The sequence below is a fragment of the Oreochromis niloticus genome, linkage group LG7, assembly GCF_001858045.2.
Source record: "Oreochromis niloticus isolate F11D_XX linkage group LG7, O_niloticus_UMD_NMBU, whole genome shotgun sequence".
NCBI lineage: Eukaryota > Metazoa > Chordata > Actinopteri > Cichliformes > Cichlidae > Oreochromis > Oreochromis niloticus.
This window is the reverse complement of record NC_031972.2, coordinates 13,477,900-13,500,654: the sequence shown is the minus strand read 5'-3', so window position 1 is coordinate 13,500,654 and position 22,755 is coordinate 13,477,900. Positions and strand designations below refer to the sequence as shown.

At 41.0% G+C, this 22,755-nt stretch overlaps 1 protein-coding gene across 1 annotated transcript; it reads left to right on the top strand.

Moving 5' to 3' along the window:
• The first annotated feature begins 1,280 nt into the window (after positions 1-1,280).
• Positions 1,281-22,570, top strand: tnfrsfa (tumor necrosis factor receptor superfamily, member a). Its single transcript, XM_005454483.4, has 10 exons — positions 1,281-1,590; positions 11,837-12,020; positions 13,537-13,668; positions 17,652-17,763; positions 17,885-18,015; positions 18,115-18,213; positions 18,302-18,348; positions 19,241-19,516; positions 19,611-19,647; positions 20,220-22,570. The coding sequence occupies exons 1-10, from the start codon at positions 1,558-1,560 to the stop codon at positions 20,519-20,521; spliced, it is 1,353 nt and encodes a 450-aa protein (XP_005454540.1). The 5' UTR covers positions 1,281-1,557; the 3' UTR covers positions 20,522-22,570.
• Positions 22,571-22,755: the final 185 nt, after the last annotated feature.

Sequence of the window (22,755 nt, the reverse complement as noted above, 5' to 3'; positions counted from 1 at the left end):
TATTTCAAATTTTCACAGTCCACAGGACAGTTTTCCACTTCAAGCCTACTTAAAATACGATGCTTAGAGAAGGTTCCAGGTCTTCTTGAGCTAACTTAATGTATGTTATTTCTCTAATTTGCATTCTTGGACGCAGCATTTGTTCATTTCCACCACTGTTCCTGAGCCCATGCAGTGCTTTCTACTGCAGAGTCATCCAGAGCTATGCAGGTCTGTTTTTCAGCCTTTTCCGTCGCATACAAGGATTTCTTTTCATTCTCTAAATCTTATGGTTGACTTTACATGACATAAATTGCTACAAAACTATTTCAGCTCAATACAATTTTTGATTTTATTTACATAGCAGCCAAACAACAGTCACCTCAAAGTGCTTTATATTGTAAGGTATAAAGCAACAATCAGATGACCCCCGTAACCAAGCAGTTGGCAACAGTGGGAAGGAAAAACTCCCTTTTAACAGGAAGAACCAGGCTGGTGGGGGGCTGCGTGTGCAGGATTAAAGACACACTATGAAAGACATCAAGAGTTTACTAACAATTAAATGCAAAGTGGTGTATGCACACATGGCAAAAAGAGGTGAGTAAGAATAAACTATTTGCTAGCAAAGTCTTTTGGTTAACCCCTCCCGAGCTTTACTTCTCAAAGATTCATCCTCTGTGGTATGCTCTTTTTATTCCCAGTCATTTTACTAATTAGTTGAAAAAAATTTCCACCAGATGTTTTCTTCAGCGTTCCATAACTTTTCCAAGCGTTGAGTCCCTATCCTATTATGATCTGCAAATAACTAATTACTAGTAAAATTTCCTTGTGACAATGCATCTGATCTTTTTGTAAACAACCGTTAAACTTTAGGTTTATTAGGTATCATCAGAAGTAAGAGCGAGTCCACTTCAGTGCTCTGCATGGAGGGTGTCACACTTTGGGATCACTCATTTGTTCACTTGAGTTCCAACTTGTTGCACATTAGCCGGTTGTTACTAGTAAGTTACACATTACATACTCAGGTTAATGTAGCTGGAGTGTGTTACCACTACACGCTGATCAAAGTCTCGTGGCGTGATGATTTGCAGACTTCTAAGAAACCCCCTCTGCTTGCATGAAACAGTGTTACACACGTCACCCAGTCACAACACACGGTCTTCAGCGATTAATGCAGTGAAATGTGTTAAAATGTTGCTGTTTTACTTTGCTTTGCAAAGCTTCGCAATTTCCTCCTTCATTATTATTCTAGGGAACGGGTTGTGATTGGCTCGCAGCCTGACGTCACGCGAAGTGCTCGAAGCATGAAAAAAAGAAAAAGCTCCTCGCTGGTGCTCAGACCGTGTCTGTTTCTCCTCTCTCAGGAAAAATCCGTAAAGTTTGAACACTAAAAGAAAAAAAAAAAAGAGTTAAACTCATGAAAGAAACCGGACGAAGGAGCGAGCGTAGGTCGAACTCGTGTCACTGTTTTGTTTTTCGCTGTATGTGTGGGGTTTTTTAAAGACTTTAGAGTAGTTTGGGTTTTGTAAAGCGACTTTCCAGCTCTCTGGGATTGTCTCTCAACGCGAAGTTCCCGAGATGAACTTCGATCCGGTGGTCGGAAAACTTCATGTAAGTAAACACGACACTTGCTTTCTAAATACGCTCTTTGTTGAATGTGTACCACTCTATTTGCGTGTGTCCCGTGGATTGTTGATTCATTAACGCTCCTAACTTGATAGCTTCTATAAAAATCATTTACCAAAGTAGCCTCTTAATTCAAGCTGCCGCTCGGATAATCTAAAGGTTTATAATCTAAAAGTATATATTTTAAAAAAGGCTTCTGTCTCATTAAGTTAAAGCGAAGAGCGGGCAAAGATAAGAGTGTCGTGGAAGCTGAAATCACGTCCAGGCCTGTGAACTTGAAGATGAAACAAGTCCGTGCATTGTCCCAGACACAGGAAGCAACACTGTGTTTATTGTTGTTAATGATTAAAGTGTTTATTTCTGGAGAAAATGCAGAAATACTCTGGTTTTTGTGTCTTTGCTCTCTTCAGTGCATGTGCTGTATCATTCACTCACTCGCCCCCCTCTCTCTTCCAACACTACAGCCACCATCTGTGTTGGACATCATGCGGTCACACTCCTCAGACATTCAGCATATGACGGCTCTCGGTCTGTCACAGCGGATGTAGCTGGCCCTCTAGCCGCTATTAATGAGAACTGTGCGGCCGTGGGCCTCCTGCCTCAAACGAGCTTTAAATCAAATTGTGTAGAATGTGAGAAGCATGACTGAATGTGTAATCAGAAAGCTAAGAATTCACCTTGCCAGTTAGTCCATAACAACTCTCAGCTATTTCTCTCTTGAAGTTTATTCCACTCAGACCTTCACAGAGATGTCTTTTCATTCCTCCCCTGTTGTTTTTTCCAACTGTGCCGCGCATACTACAAGCACTGTGAGCAGACTGGAAGCCTTTGTCGTGCATTAAAAGTACTTTGATTAATGCAAAATACGCATTTGAATTAGAGGAGATCTATTTCCTTTCTCACACAGAGTTTACTGGATTACACCAGGATAACGCTACACGAGATAAGATGTGGAAAATGATATGAGTTCCTAATGACGGAACAAATCAAGCGTTGGCAGCTTGTTTGGCTGATGAGGGTAGTGGCGTTTGTCAGTGGCATTTCATCACACATGCCCACTGTGGCTCTGCTCACTGTAAATGGAGCTGTTTAAAAGTAAATGTAATATCTTCTGATGGGCCTGGAGCTCCAGTGTTTGTTTTCCCCGTTGTCTGATCTGCGTTTTAAGTCATGCAGTGTTCCATTACTGAAATCCGATTTACTTCTCCGGGTGGCAAAGTCAATGTTTATCTCTTTTGTAAACCACAGTACATTCTGGAGGCCTCGCCAGCAGGCCTTGTTGCTAAGGGACTATGAGGAAACTTCAGCCCCTCCCCATCTCCTCCTCCCCACCTCTCTAATCCCCCCCCTACACACACACACACACACACATGCACCCCTCCAAATTGCCCGAGTGTACGTGCCTGGCCGTCCAGTAAACTTCCTGTCTTGAGTATACAGATTTGCTGATATTAGTGGCATCAATTTACTTCTTAGAATTGTCATGCCCATGCAAATGTACACTAGATTTTTATCTGTGATTGTTTACTGTGTGTCTGGGTGTTGGTTCACACAGGAAATAGTCCTCTCCGTCTCTGTGGACTACACAGACAAGGGCAGGACAGACATCTGGGACAAGCGGAGGCCAAACTATGACACTGGGGACAAGCAGTGGTCGGCAACGCTAGTGTTCCTAATACTGTAGCCACTGCTTATTGCCGCTCTGCTCGGTGACCATGTGAACAGTTATAACCATGCCTGTGGCTTAGAGAAGCTGTAGAGAGGCCGAATGATGCAATGCAGCGTAACTCAGTGTCTGATACCAGGTGGTGTCTGTGCCTTTTTATGTGGGCTCTTCAGAGAGCCCAGGATGTTTTATTGTTAGCCAATTGATTATCCTGTGTGGACCTGTAGTTGCCAAGGTGAATCACCCTACTCTTATCAAAGGGCTCGCTGACTCATGGAGGGAGTGCCACCTGTTCAGGTGCTGCCTACCCACGTAATGCATACCAACACAGGCGAGTCACCGCTCACATCTGAATGGTCCCGAACTGAAATAAGTGGAGATAATTTACTCCACGTCAAACATCCCGACTATCAAGATAAACAGAATAACCTCATCTAGTTTCATTCTGATATGTTGGCTCCTAACCCTGCGTCACACTGTGAGTGCTAAAAGGTAATCTTTACTGGAAGGCACTCTTTTCCATGTCAGAAAGTGCTACGAAGGATTGTTGTGGACATAGAAGCCTGTTTCTAGACGTTACCTGATATAGGTGCCCATTAAAACAGTTAATTTTTATTTATATAGCAAGAAATCACGACCACAGATCCCTACAATAGACCCTAAGATAATACAGAGAAAAACCCAGCAATCAGACGACCCCCCCCCCCCACGAGCACGCACTTGGTGACAGTGGGAAGGAAAAACTTTTTTTTTAACAGGACGAAACCTCCAGCAGAACTAGGCTCAGGGACAGGCTGCTATTTGCCACCATATCCAAGTTATGTTTAGTTATGCCTATTTGAGAATAGCACATGTAATGGTCCAATGAATGCACAGAGACAACGTTTTATTATGGATAACTTGTGTCATCTACGAAGGCAGTCAAAACAAAACACAGTGTTTCATTAGTAAGGATAACCCTGGAAAAAGCTATGTCCTGCTGCATATTAGAAAAGGCAAGTGTGGGCAATGTCCTCATCCGATTCTAATAACTGTCTGGAGTTCAAGTGAGAACATGGCTTAAAATAGCTAAAAGAGTAGAGTGTGTTGTATGAGCACATGGCACATAAGTAACTGTTCATATATACAAGAACATCATGAAGTAAAAACAGCACTGTGATGTGTCTCTCTCCAAATGTTGCTAACACAAATTTGGAATTTTGATTATAGATAATTCAGTCATGCAGTTACTCCTCCACTGTTTTATTGCTTGTTTCAGTCACTTTTTACACAAAGCTCCACATGGTCCCTGATCCTATCTTTTGTGGCGTGACGGACAGTTTGGTATTACTGATCAGTGATTCCTTTTGGTTTTGTACTGGTTTAACTAAAGCTCGAAAATTGCTTTTATTACTTTTATTTTGAATTTTCGGCTTCCACCGAGTATAAAGAATCATTGTGCGCGATTCTGTTTTTTAATAGTGCCACTGTTGGTCTCATGTTAAAATATTTTACACTGTAATTATTTTTGAATTTCATAGAAATTCACGAGTAAAATTATTTATTTATTTTTAAAGAAAATCCCGACTGATCCAACTCATATTTTTATTTCTGTTTGTTTACTATGTTTCTGTTGCTATTTCTTTACTTCAAAATTTGCTGTGTATTTAATGTCGGTCATCTTTTCATTTCAACGCCTTTGAGCATTTAGCCAGGGCGAAGTGATGTCACACAGCAGATCAATGATGACATCGCTGATTTTGATCTTGTTTGCCGATATGCCAATATCAAGGTTGATATCAGCTGACAGCATTCCTTTTGATTATTGAATTATTCCATGATTTCCTTTCCTTAATAGTCGATAATAATCGATTAACTTAGTCAAAAGTACAGTCGTGGCCTAAAGGCACCTTCCAAACCTGACGTACTATGAAGCCAGATCAGAAAAAGGTTTTGCAGCGGTGCTATATCTTCTGATTTCCTGCTCTCCTGGAATGAATGAGCAGATTATAATAAAAGTGTTGAGTCTCGGAACAAGCTCAACCTTTGTCTAGAAAATGGAAGTCTGTTTACAAAGGCATAAATCTGGTGCAAATTCCAGCCACTGATGGTCACTTAAGTCCTTGTTGACCTGCTACACCAGTCACATATTCTACATTTTTTGCAGCGGTGTGTTTATAGAGAACTCTATAAACTGCCAGCACTTCAAACTGCCCCCCTCCCTTTTACACAAAGATGAGCTTTAGTGAAGCTAATGTGATTGTCTTTAAAGCGAGGTGATGGATTCCTGCTCATTCTTAAATCTGTTAGTCATCCTTTCTTTGCTCTTTTTTTTTATTCCCTCCCTGCAGGAGTTGTCTTGTGATTCACCGCTTAGCTTCCCTGTGACAGGCCTAATCACAATCTGAAAAGGCCAAGTTAATAGCCCGGCAGCACACAAATATGATTTGTGGATTGACATTCAAATTGGATGTCCATAACGTTCTGTATGAGTCACAATGACGTGGCGTACACGTACGAGCAGTCAACCTTTACAGCCAACCGAGACCACCTCGACCTCGTAACAAAAATAATTCGAACGAAAAACTACAAAAGTGTCACGCTGCACCTGCTTACAACTGTGTGGAACCTTTTGAACTTTCAGCAACCCACTTTGGCTGCATTGTTTTGATGAGTGAAACATTTTTTGCGGTAAACATCAACGTCAGGGTATCAGTAATTTCGACAACTTGTGGTCAAGAGTCTCTCAGGAAATTCAATACAGCTGTCGTCATCGCGGATCATCGTTCTTTCTCTTTTTCTTTTTTTTTCTTTTTTCCCCCTGGTAAATGTCACCAAACCTGCTTGTGACACACTGTCACCCTCATCTAATCAGTGGAGCGCACCTCCTGAGGAAACTCAAGAATTCGTGCTATGGAGCTGCAGCTTCCCTGAGTTATAAATATCCAGCCTAGCGGATATGCTGTGGGTCTAATCGGGTGCTGGGCCTGCTCTAAGGCAGGCTGCTGTGCAGGGAACAGTTTGGAGCTGAACCCTGCATGAAGCCTCTGTATTGTCTCGAGCTTCCTGTGCTCCCTGAGAGGAGGGGGCAGCCGCTTTTCACACGCTCCCCACACATGCACTGTATGTGTGCTTGTGTGCTATATTATGTGTGTGTGTGCGTGCATTGCGTATGCGGCCTAACAATGTGGTTTTGAAACTGTTAGCGCCTTCTTGTTCTTAACTGTACTGCACTGACACGGGAGCCATTCTCTTCATTTTCTATCATTCAGCTTTATAATGATGAATGTGTGCGAGCTTGGCTGAACTTTGAATTTATTTACAGCCATGCAGCGAGTGTCAGACTTATTTCTCCTGACAGAAGCTGGGCTGTACTTGTCTTCATAATCTAACCCAAAATGTCAGCGTAATTTATCACTCAAGGAAAGTTGTGCATGATCAACCCCCTTTCTCCAGGGAATGCCAGGATTTATCTGTAAAGCACAAAGCGTTTACTGTCATGTCAAGGTCAGTCCTGGGGGATTTGAACTGTACAGTACAAAACCGTTTCATTAAGACCCAGAACCCCTTATTGTAACATGTAAAACATATTAAATAACGTTTAATTTAGGACAGAGTATACATGAAGTTTGATCTTAAATTAGGAAATGAAATCACAATAAACATATTTTGAGTGATAATTATCAATTATATACTCATGACATTACAAAAGAAATCAGTATTTCAGTTCTTAAATGACTACGTGATGACAGAGTAACACCAAACATCATAAATTACACAATCTCACATCTTGATCTGGTAGATCACATGTTTTTGAGTTTATCGCCATTACTTAATAAAAGCACTTTTCAAGTTCTTCTGCATGAACTAAACAAAAGTGCAACTCGTCACACAGTAAGGACAGCGCTCTAGACGCAGTAGAGGTGCATCGCAGGGCAACTGACGGACAAAGAATAGGCAACAAGCTACATGCAGAGACCTCCACTTCCAGTCAGAATATTCAGACAGTAATCAGAGCCAAAAATAAGCCTGAAGCTAAAGCAAAAGTAGTTCTCTGGCACACATTTTACTCCTTCCAAAGTTAATTGAGCAGATGGAAAAAGCCTTAAGAGGTCAACACTCCAGCAACATTTGCACCATATACAACAACAAGGCGAAACATGCCATGTTGTGCTCCAAGTCTAGCTGGAGCTTTGTCCTCTTAAGCCTTGAGCCAAAGTGACAAGCTTTTTAGTAAGGCAGCCCTATGCACAGCTAATCATGTGATCTCATGAGTTCAGCTAAATCTGTGGGGAGAATTGTGATTCTATCCCCCCAAAAATTGTCATATGATCTTTTGGCCGGTTTGGTCACCACTGTAATACATTATTCCTTCAGAAATATGTTTAAAACATACGAGACAGTGAAGCGGTTACCTTGAACTCTTAACCCCATTTTTTTGTTTTCGGGGTTTTTTTTATTTGTTTTTTTTTTTGTTTTGTAGTCATATTGAAACCAACCACAGAACTACTGAGCTAGGAAAATTAGTCACTTAATTTGAATAAATTGAAAAAAAAAAATCAGAAGTAGTTGAATCATCATAAATCTGACTGCTCACTGAGATTCTTTGTGGTAAATGGAGTAAAGTTAAGTTTTTTAACTATGATACATGTTTTACTTTTTTTTTAAAGGCATGTTTATTAATTGATTAAATGTCAAAATCGCACATGTAATTATGTAAGTAACGTGTATCTGAATGCTACAATAACACAATGAACAAGAGATCAGTTATTGTGGCTTGTTAAGTAGTGAATATGGTAAAGGGCAGAAGAAGCCACATGTTGAAATTTGTAATTAAATTAATGTTTGAGTCATTTTTGATGTGCTGCAGAGCCTCGGCTGTCGCGTGCTGAAGTTCTCAAATGTTGTCAGGGTGAAATGGGTAAATTCCTGCATTCAACATGGAAATAAAGGAGTGATGGTTGATAATCAGTGTTGGTTTACTTAGTTGCTCAGAGCCTCCAGCTGCTGAGCGTCTATAATCCAATCAGATGATTAGGTTGCTGTCAGATAGAATAGAATAACCCTTTATTGTCATTGTACATGAACAACAAAATTGTGGGTGCTCCACACCAACTGGAAGGAATAAAGTAGAAATAGAAGAACAGTAGGAATAAATGACAAACGGGAAATATATACAAAATAAGAGAAAGGCACCCAATAGCGAACAGGTTGCAAAGTGCTTGGAAGAAGTGCAATGGACTCAGTCTGAGGGTTAGTCAGACCATGGCTCAGGTTGGTGGGGTGTGGGGGGGTAGTGTTTGTTAACAGTCCAAGTGGACTGGGAGAAGAAGCAGATCAACAAATCAGAGCAACAAATCAGTGCAAGTTACTGTAAAAAAAAAAAAAAAAAAAATATCGATTGAAGTGATATAAGGTGACAACTTTAACTGGTTTCCTTTAGACTACACCAAAGAAAAGTTTGGCGACTGAGTTAAAGGTGTGTGTATTATGAGTAACAACATAACTATGCTTTTTAATCTAAACTCTTTTCCTCGTCAGCCATATTTTGTGCACATGTAGTGTGACGACGGCTGTGCGGTGTCCAAGATGTCCCTTAATTGATGAAAGAAATTTATTTTCTAATAAGAAAAGCATGATATTGAAAATCAGGTCCTGCTCTGGATTCAGGACTATAATGAGGTGCATGATGTCTTTGCTTATCAGTTGGCTATGATTGAAATCATCTGTCCGATATGAAATGAAGACGCTATCTTAGTTTGTTTGTACGTATTGTGCATGCCTGCGAGGGAGAGAGAGAAACCCTCGCATTTTCTGTTTCTGCCCATCTTTATGTCTTTAATAAAGGGGCTTACTGTAATTTCCTCAGGAATACAGGGTGATCACAGCCCTCTAAATGGCCCATTGATAACCTGGGTCAAAACTGAAAGGATGTCCTGTCATTTAGTCACAAACGCATTCTCAGTGTACATGGCATGTGTAGAGTTTGTGCCAAGGCAATTTGGAGGAACCCCGGGTGTTTAGAGGAAGTGGAGTGATGCTCCTGTTGTCGATGCACAGAAAGTCCCTTATTATTGTATTGCAACTTATTAGTTTAACTTGCATCCACCCATGCAGAGTATTAACTTATCATACATGCAGACTGTATAACAATAGGACACTGTTTTAGCAAATTATCTGTAGCCAAGCTCTCATTTGGCAGGGGAGAGAGAAGGACTGGGCCACTTCTGCTGAAGTTGGAGTGTTTCCAGGAATTGGAGGGTTTGGAGGCCTTGCTACGCTGAGGTTACGGTCACTCCACTATTCCTCCTCACTTGGTTTGTGGAGGTTAAACCAAGCCACATTGTGGCTGCCCATAGTGTTTGTATATGCTCTACATTTGTGCCAGCGTAGTTCAGAAGCCTTAGGATATTAGTGTGGACGCGTGGCCTTGTTTCTTTTCCTTGTGTGCAAGCAAGGCTGTGTTCAAGAAATACCACAAGACTCATGGTGCTGCGTTTGTAGCCCTGTAGGTGCAGCGCTCTGTAGGCCCATGTTTGCTTTTAAACATGGGCCTACAGAACTTTTAAACCAGTCAATATTTGACTTATGTACTGCACCATCACTATTGGGACTGCGCATGTACTGTAAGTGCATGTTAGCAGCTTGTGAAACCCCACAATTGCAACAATCAGTGAATAAATGTATTTGTTAGCAAACTCTTACACTGAAATAGCTCTATTTTCTCAGTTTTATGCAACTGCAATCAGACCAGCAAGACAAAGAAGCAAGACATTTGTTTGGACTGTTAAATAAAATGGCAGAGTCAACAGTTTAAAAAAAGAAATGTTGCATCTTTTCTTGTCGCAACCTTGCCGATCATAACAGGTTAGCTACTGAGAACGGCTGCACCTGGGAGTGTTTGGAATCGCAGGCCTTGAAACGAACAAAGCCTGGAAATGATGTAATATCAGCACTGTCCGTTCATGTTTACTGTCAGAGAGGCACCCTTTGATGGGCCGTGCTCTGTAAAGACACTCTATTAAAGATACTCCTGAATACCAAGCACAGCTTCGCAGTCCGTGCCTCTGTTGTGGGGTATAAGATTACCTTTAGCGCAGCTCGTTCATTTCTTTAGTGTCCTGTTTTCTTTCCACTGTTTTTGTCTGTAGCATGCGCTTGTGCACAGATTTCTCTCTCTCGTCGTTTCACACGGCCTTACTCTTTCCCCAATTCCACGTCTCTCCACGTCCCCACCCACCCCACAGTCTTACACACAGTATATTCAAGTCTAAAGACTCACCCTGTGTCATGCAAGCTGTTAGTTTCCCCCCCTCTCACTTTCTCTCCCTCTCTCTTCTGCCTCCCCCGTTCCCCAGAATGTTTGGATAGATGTAAATGGTGTGATTGTGACTGCTCTGCCGGCCGTCTGCAACTCCACGTCTGCTTCTCAGCGTCTTTGGAAAGTCTGACGTGAGCAGAGGGAGAGGAAGAAGGGAAAAGGCAGAGGGAAAGAGAGAGAGGGAGGAAAGTTCCTTTGAACAACAAGGCATGGCGGCCCTCCAGAGAGTCAAGTCTAGCGTCAGGAGTCGGTCTCTTCCCCAGCCCGTTCCTCTTTCTCTACCTCTGCCTATCTGCTCTCAGCCTTTATTCCCCTCATTCTCCCACACTGTCCTTTTTAGAGTGCCTATTCCCTGTAGAACATCCCATCTTCAACCTGCTGTCTACAGTTTCTGCTCCCCCCCTTTCACTACTCAGCCCTTTCCACCCAACCTGTCCCATATTCTCTCTCCTGCTTTAACAGAGGTTGGGGTGGGGTGGTTGTGGGGGTGTGCACATGGGAGAAGACAAAACCTCCAAATCTAGGACTTTCATTTACCCACGAGGTGTCGTGTTGCATTCGAGGCGCTTCATGTCGGTGTCGCATGTCCCGGCATTCAAAGAGTCTGGCTTTAAGAATGTGGGTCATTTGAAGTAGAGGCACTAAAGTGTGTTGTTTGCCAGTGAATGGGGCCTTCTCACGTTGACACGGTGAAAAGCGTGTGAATAAACACCAGCGCCCGGGGGCCGCACTAAAGTGTTTCGGCTGTATTCTTCTCGGTACCCCACCTATACAAGCCTGTTATTATCCAGCCCATGAATGGATTTCTGAACCCGCATTTGATATGGGCATCATGCTGCTGTTAGTTAAGATACCTTATCAAACTCTGTCTTTTACATCCACAGCAGTGGAAGCAGATTCTCTGCCTTTTTTTTCTCCCTTTATTTGAACTAGAGGAAAACCAGATGAAGGCCTAATTAAGTTTGGCTGCCTGTTGCGCCGCATGTAGTTAGCGTGTAGCTCTGCATCCTGCACACACGAGTTTGTGTTGCCTCTAGTTCTGACCGGCTGCACAGCTCCCTTAATTGCTTTCCCACGGCAGATGTTCAGATCAGATGGTTCAAATTACGATGTAGATTGCTCACACAAGGTTTCCTATGAAGATAGATTCTCCTCTTTGCTCTCCTTTATCTTATGAGTTTGATTGCGGGTGAGTCGGCCTACTGTGGATGCACAAAAATAAACCAAATCTTATCTTTTCTTCTTCCTCCCTGTTTGTCTCCCAGACCTTGACGATGCAGGTGAAGGTGGCAGCACTCTTCATCTGGGTTGTGTGTCGTGCAGCAGAACCTCCAGCAGCTCAGTGGTCCAATGAAGCACACGTAAACCGAACACTTCGACTACACAAATCCTGCGTGGAGAATGAACAGTACTTGCACCAGGGACTCTGCTGCCTCAATTGCAATGCTGGTAAGGCGGATAAGAGGAGTTACACTCACGTGTCACTATATCTACAAAAATGATACAAACATAAGACAAACTGACATGAGGGCAGTTTGTAGCCAACGTTTAGATTGGCATTTCTTTGTTTTTGTTTCTAGCTCAAGGTAAATGTCAAAGCCATAACCTGAATTTTATCCCAAACTAGTTTTTAAAATATTCCCCCAGCCTGATCTGGAAAGAATGCGTGATGGGCAGGAGCAGAAAGCAAACCGCTCCGTCTCAGCAGATGAGAGTGAAGCAAAACGTGAAGTGAAATGTGCGGGGTGTGACGCAGAGGTTATTTTTAAAGCTGTAGTCCTTAAAAGCACTAATCATTTTAATTTATTATGAAAAAAATTCAATAAAGCTGTTTTTTTTTGTTTTGTTTTTTATTTGTTTCTTTTTAAGTCTGAGCATTTAGCTGAGATACAAGCACTGCATGGTTCTGCTAACTGATTGAATTATTTTATTTGCCACAGTGGATTCTAAGAAATGCCTTTTTTTTAATATTCGATCCACTCCAGTTTTTTTTCTTTTACATGAATTTAGAGACTCACAAATGATTACTTGTGAAAAAGCTGCAAATTTAATCATCACTGCCTGCCACTTTGAAGTAAGAGTTAACAGATGATCAGTTCATAGTTAATTGATATAGTAATGAGAGGTCCTCATTGTTTGATACTGTTTGGCTTGCTTCTGTTTGGTTCATTAATATGTGATGTTCCTCCCTCATACATTAATGTGTTTTCTCCTCTTTATTCCAGTTGCTCAGCTGTTACCACATGTTTTAAAGCCACAGTAACCATTTAATGGTGTGAAATGATAGCTTTCTGCTTCTTCTTGTCAGTATAAACTTTTATTTACGAGGCAAATGGCTTTTCTTTTTTTATATCTAAATCAAAAATTAGTTTTGGCTCCAGTTAAGCGTGGGTGAAACAAACTGCACAAAGCACAATACCACTGCTTTATTTACTGGATGCTTAGAAAGTCCAACCAGGGATGTTTTTTACTTCTTCTTTTTTTTAATTGATTTTTTTTTTCTCCTGGTGTTCTTTTTTTCTTTTTTTTTACATTCGTGCATCAGACAAATCCTGAAGACACATGAGAATCAAGTGGTCATACTCACAGCGTGCGAGAATCGAGTCTAAAACTGCAAAGCGTGACAGTCGGCGAGTGAAGGAGGTCGACTTGATTCGCTGCAGTTCAGCAAATCCGTTCTCCTCCGAATTCCAGGAAAAAATGATGCGGAAATGTAAAATAGTGATAATCAGTCCCTGCAGCATGGGTCAAGCTTTTTTTTTTTTTGTTTTTTTCTAAGACGATGCCTCTTTTGGTTTGCAGCTTTATGAACCTAATGCGTTGCGTTGCTCTGCTCTGACGTCGGCAGGAAACGCAGCGCGTCACTAAAAGTTAGCATTCACATATTAAATATGCTTTTTATATGGACGTGCGAAGCGTTTATGTTTTGGGCTAGTTATGTGATGGTTTTCTCCTTTATTTGCAGGAACATATGTGCATCAGCCCTGTGAAAGAGACCTAGAATTCGGGATCTGTCTTTCCTGTGAACATGGACAGACCCACACAGAGCACAACAACGGGATGTTCCGCTGCTTGCCGTGTACTCACTGCCGCTCAGGTAATGAGACTCTCCTCCCCTGATAAATCAATAGTGAGGTCATTACCTGTATATAGACTATAAGTATACTTTGTTTATAGATTGGTTTTTAGGTCTCCACTGTTTTCCACACATAGATCTTTTATATAATATAAAAATTTTGTAATATTAATTGCAATATTATAATACTGAATGCTTAGACAATGTTATTGGTCGACTACAATATTGATCCTGGGCCAACATTATTATGATGGTATAGGAACAACACCAACACAGGCATATATATGTCCGTATGCACCTGTAAATATCACAAAATACTCAACTATTATTGACTGAGATATTTTGCTAGTCATATGCTTGACCATTTATCCGCCTATGTAAAAGACATGTTTATCAGCAGCTGCACACAGCCATGACGTCAGGTCGGGTACCAGGAAATGGAATAGTCAAATCTGAGTACTGACAATAAATCTGAGGTTATAAATAAATACAGAAGTTTTGGGGGGTTTTTTACCTTAAAACAAACATAAGAGTCGAGTGTTCTGTAATCCAGTTGGTCGGATATGTCATTTTAGGAAATTTAATACCTTTTTGTCTGCGCCCCCGCCTTTCAGAGCCACTCATGACAATGTGATCTTATGATGTTACACCAAGTGGTAGGGCGTGTCTTTGTTGTTTTTGTTTTCGTGGGCTGAATGTGAGCGTGTTCCACGTCTCAGGAGATTTGCCTGTGTGTCTGTCTTACCTGACTGAGCTGGGTGTGGCTGCATCTCATTGTCTCCCACACTGCTGTCTTTGTGTCCAATGAAAGGCAGGAGCTGCAGAAAAGAGACTTCTGTTACATAGGATGTGCTTTGTGCTCATTCATTGCGGTTTTAGGAGAGTTTTTTAATATGTGTGGGTGTGGGTGGGTTTGTTTTGCTCTAGTTTTAACTTATTTATGACCATGTAACAATTAAAAGGAACACGCCAAAGGAAATGTGAATGAAATTTTAAAAAGATGCCTATTGTTGGACTACTTGTACTTAAAATGAACTGCGGTGTTATCTGGAACGCTTTAGAACTTCCTGGTCGGAAAATATTTCATATTGACAAGGCTGCTGTTGGTTCAGTGAATCATTTATGGAGTGAGATGGAACTTAAGTTGCTTGGAGCGGAGGCCGCAGTTTGGTGTTTTGTCTGTAAAAGTTATCTCACAAGTAAAAGATGTTATGCAATCGTTTAAACCGGGATTGTCAAACTTTTTTATAGGGCCAAGCATCCTCTACAGGCAAAAAATAGCTTAAATGGTCACATTTTTGCACCATTTTATACTTTATAGTAAATGACCGTGTGTCCCTGATCCTTCCCTTTGTAAGGTAAGCTGTTAATAGTCAGTTTGGACCCATGTCTCCATCTGAATTTGTGGCACAGGCTCACACAAAGCACCTGCCAGTTTAATGAATTAACCAAAATCAAGAAATCCCAGTGGGTTCCTCCATCACCGGCCTCTTGGTCTATTTTAGGCTTGGAATATCTCCTCATATCTCCTTTGTATGTGATGATCTGTCACTGTGCTGAGGTACTACAACACCATTTATGTTGTTTGTAAAAATTAGCCACAGAAACAGCGAATGCTGTGCTGTCAGCCATATATAAAGTGTCAAATCAGCCACACATAGAAAACGGAGCAGATTAAATCCCCGTCACCAACTTGTTTAAAGTGCAACAAAGTCAGTTTTGGTAAAGTGGCAATAGACGGGCTTTTTAATCCCTTGTTTTGGTTGCGCAGTTGGGCCTTCACAGCCAAGCCGAATGCTGATAGTCGTGTCATTCTTTGTGCAATTACGACACTTCCCTCCGACAAGAAACACAGATAAATTTTCGCCATTTTAAGCTGCTTTTGTATTTCAGTTCATTTTAAAACTTCTCTTCTTTAACAGGAAAAGGTTAAGACCGTAAAAATGTTTGATAGTTCTTTTTTTGCAACATAATTTCACAGTTAATCCCTTTTAAATATTTATGTGCTCTGCCAGAATCAAAGCTTCTAGTGTGCTGTGAGGTTTAGTGTTTAACAACCGTGCAGCGAATGATATCCTACCAGTGTCTTTTTCGTGCCCTGCCTTTAGAAAGGAATGAAACAGAACCCGTGTCGCTCTGTATTGGAAAATTTGTAATTTAATTTTGATTGTTACATGTCATTAATATAATAACAGTGAAGCCTGTTGTGCCACATACTTGGAATAAGTAGGAGTAGTTGTACTAAACTAAAATAGCAGCCTGTTTGTCTTCTGTTTGTGTTCAGACTCTAATCAGAGAAATGCTTAAAAAACAAAAAAGTTGTTTGTTGGTTTGGAAATCCAAACCTTGACTGGGAGCTTTACTTTTCCAACTTGTCTTGCGTAAAGGGGAAGAAATACGTGAAGCACACAGGCTACAATCCAAGTTGTTGCATTGAGCCATCGACTCATCGACGACAGCAACTTGGTGCATTTAGGCATGTAGACGCGGTCAATAAGACCTGCTGAAGGTCAAAGTGAGCATCAAAATGGGTAAAAAAGGAAATTTAAGGAACTTTAAACATGACATGGTTGTTACTGCCAGACAAGCTGGTTGGTTTCCGCTCAACCATCTCTAGTACGGGCCAAAAAAATAAAAAATCCCAATGCAAACCTGCATTGTCAGATTACATCAAGCTGATAGGAAACTAAGGGTAGCTCAAACAAGGACTCATTACAATCATTAAACAGGGGTTTCTGCAGTAACTGTGTGATGTGGTCATGTCAACATGACCCAAATTTCTCTGAGAAATCTTTCCAGCACCTTCTTAAATCGATGCCATGAAGAATTAAGTCAGTTCTGAAAGCAAAAGAGGGTCCAAACTAGTACTACTAATTATTACTAATGAAATGGGCAGTGAGTGCAGTCTTGCATCAGGGTAAGGTAATTTTTTTCTTCTTGCCTAACCACATTGAGATCATTATGATCTTTACACTGATCATCATTAACACTTATGACAGGACGCACATTCGCCTCTATGGGCAGTGTTGAAGCAAACAGAAAATAATTGTGCTATTTCAACTCCAGCTGAGATTAGTCAAGATTGTTTAATATTCTGTGATTTTAAATAACTGCAAATAAATACACCAGCAGAAACATCATCAGTGACCTGATGAAGGTGGCAGTTCTCACCTGTGGAAAAGTTGCCTTTATTTGGATCACATGAAAAAATGCAGTGAACATGAAAAAAATCTGCCTTAATTAGTTCTATAAAACTCTTTAAAATATTCATAGCTTGCTATAGAATGAGCTTAAATCGCCTGTATAAAATGATAGGAAGGTTAGTGTGAAAGACGGTGTGCACACATTTTGCAAACCGACCTAACAAAGCCATTTTTCTTTAATTGGCAAGCATGAACATGAGATTTTATATGAAAGGGCGTCCTGTGGAGTTGGACCGCTGGCTTGTTATTAATTTTGATCGTATCTTAAAGGCCAGGGCTACCGTCTATTTAGGTCTCATTTTAAGAAATGAACCGTGGCAGATTCTCCGTTCCTTATTATCCCGTTAAAGTGAAGCAAAATGTGTCTCAGAGGGAGATAAAATTGGAAACCTAATTATCTAACATATCTTTTTTTTTTTTCTTTTTTTTGCAAGAGATTGCCACATAATTGCCGGTGTCCAACAAATTAGTTGAAGGTCTTCTGTTTGTTCCGTCATTTAATGCATGCTGATGGTCGTGGGAATAACTTTTTATAGAAGTTCACTTGTTAGAGTCTGTAGCTGTTTACGCAGTTTGAGGCCACACTCAGAGTTGAGCTTTGCTTAATAAAAGCGGCCATCTGCTGTCGTGCCTGCTTTCGCACCTTCTCAGTAGACATGATGCCATCTCTTGAATTTCTTTTTTTAATTGTTTTTTTTTAGCTGTTTATTTCCTATCGTGTCCTGTTAGGCACTTTTTGACTTTGTTCTGAAAGGTGCTACAGAAGCCTCTTTGTCTCACAACTTTCCTAACTGTCCACAGATCAGGAGGAAATTGCTTCCTGCACCACAACTGCAGACACCAAGTGCCAGTGCAAACCGAATACCTTCTGTGTTCCGGACCAGGCCTGCGAAGTCTGCAAGCGCTGTGCCAAGTGAGTGTCACTGACCTGTTTCCTGAAATTATTCTGGATTGTTTTTGCGTCTACCCTACAGTCAAAATTTGGGATTCTGTTTTACTGTTACTGAAAATGTTTCTGTGCTTCAAAATTGCAGGTGTAAACCTCATGAGGAGGAGGTAAAAAAGTGCACACCGTTTTCTAACACTGTGTGCCGAAAACGCCCTACGTCCCCCACACGAATCACTCCATCTCTTTCGCCCACGTTGGATCCTCCGGCGAGCATCAGTGAGTTTCAGTATCAGTTTCAGATTCTGCTGCTGAAAGTTTTTTAGCTATCGTTGCTTACATTTGACTTTTTGTGTTCGTGTCATTTGTTTTTTTCAGTTGTACCTCTGTGCATTTTCATGGCCATCGTTATCATCATCGTTATCGCACTGGCTCTCTGGTGGTTCATTTTCAAGCAGCGTTCATGTGAAATACCATGTGAGTTGATATCATGTAATGTACGTCTGCAGTTAACGTTTTGCTCATCAGATCTGTTCCTAATGCTATTTTCGTGCTTTCGAAACAGGCTTGAAGCTCCACTGCGAATCCAGTGAAATTGTCAAGATTCCCATTGTAAGTTGTTTGTTGTTATTTATATGTTTAATTCAAGCGATTTCAAATGGACATTGAACAAAATGCTGTGCTGCTGAAAGAAGGAAAAGCAGACGGATCTGTTCCGTGTACCTCAGTGGTCTCGTGTGAATAGGCCAGGTTAAAAGATCAGGGAGTTAAAGCAGTGCCACTCCATTCAGTGACTTTGCAACATTTTATTGTCTGTTTTAATCAATTCTAAAACTGAATGGAAGCCATAAAGAAGTAAGGAAAAGCTAAGGTAGTTGATCTCTCTTGTAAGTGCCTGTTAAGAGTGAGAGGCGGTGTTTTGGACCATTTCCAGTCAAGAACGTAAAGACAGGCTGACACCTGAATAATAACAACAATAAAGTAATCAAATATACATAAAATAAAAGCATAAATTGTGTCATGAAGTCAGTGAAGAAAAAAAGAGACAAATGGTTAAACACTGTTTTGTATGTTTTCATAGAAAGTTTTTTTCAAGGTAGAACCTCAGTGTTTCACATTAGCAGATTTTCACTTCACAATACTTGTCAAAGATTTGGGCTGTAATTCTGTCAGTGAAATTTATCTACAGAACACGCACATGGAAAAGTAAAATGAGACATTATTATTAGTATTATGGCATGATAAAGCCTGGGCCAAGCATGGACCCCTGAGGCACTCCTCATGTAAGGAGATTTGATAATATGATAGTACACCCTGTGTCTGTCAGTGAAATGAGATTTAAAGCATTTATTAGAGTTCCTTAAATACCAGTGGAGCTTTTCATCAACTAATCAAATTTTGATGCGTCAATCTTCAACTCCTTCAGTCCATTTATTACACTGTTTGGACAAGATATGCCATTGTTGTGTTCACGTTGTCTATGCACTTCTTTTTTTCTGCTCAGGATGAGAGTGGAGCCACAGCAGAGGAGCGACAGAATGATCAAAACGCGGGTCTGGAGGGCGAGGAGTCCCGCCCAGACTCAAGGCCGCTCCTGCAGGAGACCCAGGCTGGGATGACCAAGGCCTCCCCGCCCCTCGAAGATGAAGACCGAGGATTAGGGGACAGCTTGCCCAACACCACTAGTTCCTCTCAAACTAGCCTGTCAGCCCTTCCCACAGCGGTTTCCAACACCCCGCACCAGAGCCCCGCTACCTTCAGACAGCTGCCTGTAGATCTGGTGAGGAGTAGAGTCAGAATGATCTCAAATGGGTCACATTGTATTTTAAAATTTTCATCACGTGTTAAACTCTCTATTTTGTCTTGTGTTGCAGGATGATCCTCTGCGATGTCGACTGGTGCCAGTACAAGGTAAGATTCACACAGAAGTGTGTGTGTGGAGGGGGAAAGGGGGTATCCACTTTAAGAAATATTTTCGCAGAGCTCTTTACCCACTTGGTTTACCCTAAAAGCCAGACAGCTTTACACAAAAACAGTACAGTTTAGTGCTGTTCATGGCAATCCAAAGGGAAGTCACAAAATCTCCTCCAGATCTCATCTTTGCTGCTTGATAGATTAATAATCTCATGATAGTCAGGCCATATCTGAGCCTCTAGGGCTTCGGAACATGCAGCCTTTTTTACTGTTGTTTTGTTCTCATGGTGAATTAAAGAGGACACGGCTTAACTGATTTGTTTGATCCTCTGTTAATAGTATTATACATGCCCCCCCGACAGAAAATGTATTGAAACTCGCTGCTTGTTCCTTTTGTCGGAACAATGCCTATACTGTTATGATTTGCACGCTAGTGTTCACAGTCTGTTAGGAACAGTCTGTAAAATAACAAGATGCACATGCATTTTACACATTGCGGCTTTCTGTTTTCACAGTCTAAATTCTTCTCTGTGTCTTCATCTGTGTGTTTTGTTTCTTTTCCCCAAAAGGGTCTGAAAAATCCCTGAGGAAGAGCTTCGATTTATTCGACGAGTACTTGGACGTGCGGATCCACAACAAGTTCTTCAGAATGATTGGAGTCAGTGACAACCACATTCGGCTTGCGGAGAGCGGCACCTCCAGCGATAAAGTGTATGAACTGCTGAAGAACTGGATGCAGAGGCAGGGACTCCGAGCCGACATCAATGACCTGCTAGACACTTTGCTGACTATGGACCAGCGACGTTCAGCCGAGAGCATCGCCTCCGAAGCCCTCCGAAGGGGCTACTACAAACACGCAGACACGCCCTGAAAAGCAGCGGGGACTTCAAATGAAGTAAACACAAAGTACTTAATACAAAAAGAAAGCACACAGACACTGCCGGTGGACGCTGTGTCTCATGAACAGGCTTACCTCTTTTGTGGCTGATCGGCCACGTATTCAAAAGCCAGTAGTTTTAAAAAAAACAAGAAAAAAAAGATAAAAGCAAAAAAGGGGAAAGTCAAGCTGTATTGATGAATGGTCCGAGGATGCTAACCTCTTGCCAAATGCTGAAGCGTAACCATGGAAACAAAAGCCTGGTGTAACAATTTTTTTTTTTTTTTTTTTTTTTTTTTAAAAAGAGCACAAGAACATGAAGTTGTCATCTTCCGCAGGCGCTGCAGCTGCATGGTTTAAGCTGTAGAGAAGCGTAGCCAAGTACTGAAAGCTAAGACGTTTCTGGCTTTGTGTTGGTCATCCACCCGGATGCTAACACACTAGCGCGAGACAAGGATATATACACTGGTTTGTAGGAGTGGCATTAGCTATGTCACAAATACTGTGCCTCATAGATGCACTGACCTCAGGCACATGTAGGATTTAAAGCAAAAAAGTCACGCTCTGTCAGTTGTGCTGATTTCAACTTCTGTATATTAGTCCATGAACACTTTTCCGACTAATGATTGGAAGATAGCCTCCGTTTGTTATAACAAAGGTTAACTTGCATCCTTACTAATCACAAGCTTGACCTTTGCTGCGCTGTTTGAATATCTACATTTACTTAGGTGTCTTTTTGTATGCGATTTTGATATTGTTTTCTACGACCTGGTCACATCAGAAATAGCCTTCCTCGTTGTCATTCAGTCCTGTTCAGTGTTACTACTCACACATGACACTGAAGAAGGAATTTCACCAGCTCTTTCTGCTGGGACGACAATGAGTAGCTTAATAAAAAAAAAAAGTGTGTCCTTGTAACTTGGAGAATTTCAAAAGGTCATTTTATTTATTGATATATTTATTGTAATAAATAAGTAGTTATCTCTTATTGTTTAATGCCATTGCCAAAGTGACCCCTGGAATACACACGCAGTATTAGTGCTGTCGGGGTTTGTAGCACCAGGGCAAAATGACTGAAAACAAATGTTTCAAGTTGTAGTTTCAGCTCGTAGTGTTTTCTTAGAATCCGTTCGGCTGCGGGCGTGTCAGTGATTCGGTGCCATTTCTTCCACTGAGGCCGCGTTGGGCACACTGTCGAAGCTTCAGTGATACCCAACGCTGAATGCGTCTTTTCAAATTGGACTTTGAGTGAGCCGACTGACCAAATAGTCCCTTCATATCAGCAGTGACGCAGGGTGCAGGTACGGATTGTTTTGTCTCACTTAGATTCAGACAAGATGAAGGAAACCTTTTCTGGATTCAAAAAGAAGACGCCTCCCCCCCAATTTTCTCGCATGTATATGTGTAGAGAGCATAGAAGTCTCACAAACTATATATATGTATATATGCAACTATATTAACAGACTAAAATGAATATAGTGACGTATGAAGTTATTGAGGATTTTTTTTTAAAAACTATTTTTAACTAGATTTTTTCGCCCATTTTTCTGCAGTTCCTCGTGTATAAAGAAAAGAGTTACAGAGTTATATATTGTTGCTAAAGAATGATGCTACAGTGCTGGCACTGCCATCTACTGAAAGACAATGAAAATACAGCCTGCATCAATTTCTAGGGACCCTGTACGCCCTTTTCATGCTCCGTTTGGATCCAGTTTTTTTCACCTGATAGCATTTTAATTCTTTTTTAATCCCCCTTAGCCTTTCCTGGTGTTGTATAGCAGTGAATAGGCTTCAGTGCATGTTTTGTTTACTCAGACAAATCATGTTTTTGTAATATTTCTGTGGTTTTACATATTTCATTGCGATTCCTAAGCTGTTCACATAACTTCCTTTTACTTGTATAAAAAAACCCTTCTGTTCATGATTTCCATTAAGCCATGTCTCCTTAGTTATTGTTTGCTCGTCGTGGATTTCAGATATGAATGATGCAAATACATAAAAGCTGTTTTTATGTCTATTTCAAATAAATGTTTTGTACAGACAGATTGAAATGATGTTTTCATTGTTTTTTTACAGCAAAGCTTCAGTGTGGCTTTCGGGGATCTGCATGGGTTTTTTTGTTGTTTTTATTATGAGTCATTCATTGATTGTGTAAATTCTCTGTCTTCATCATTGATGATACGTTACTTTAAAGGGCTCTAGTCTTACGGGTCATTCACACAGTTGTG

What these genes read in the sequence shown, in the direction of transcription:
- tnfrsfa (XM_005454483.4), top strand. Translation starts at nt 1,558, where the DNA reads ATGAACTTCGATCCGGTGGTCGGAAAACTTCAT. An exon ending in GCGTTCATGTGAAATACCAT is followed by an intron (nt 18,214 to 18,301) that starts GTGAGTTGATAT and finishes CTTTCGAAACAG; the next exon opens with GCTTGAAGCTCCACTGCGAA. An exon ending in GACAGCTGCCTGTAGATCTG is followed by an intron (nt 19,517 to 19,610) that starts GTGAGGAGTAGA and finishes CTTGTGTTGCAG; the next exon opens with GATGATCCTCTGCGATGTCG.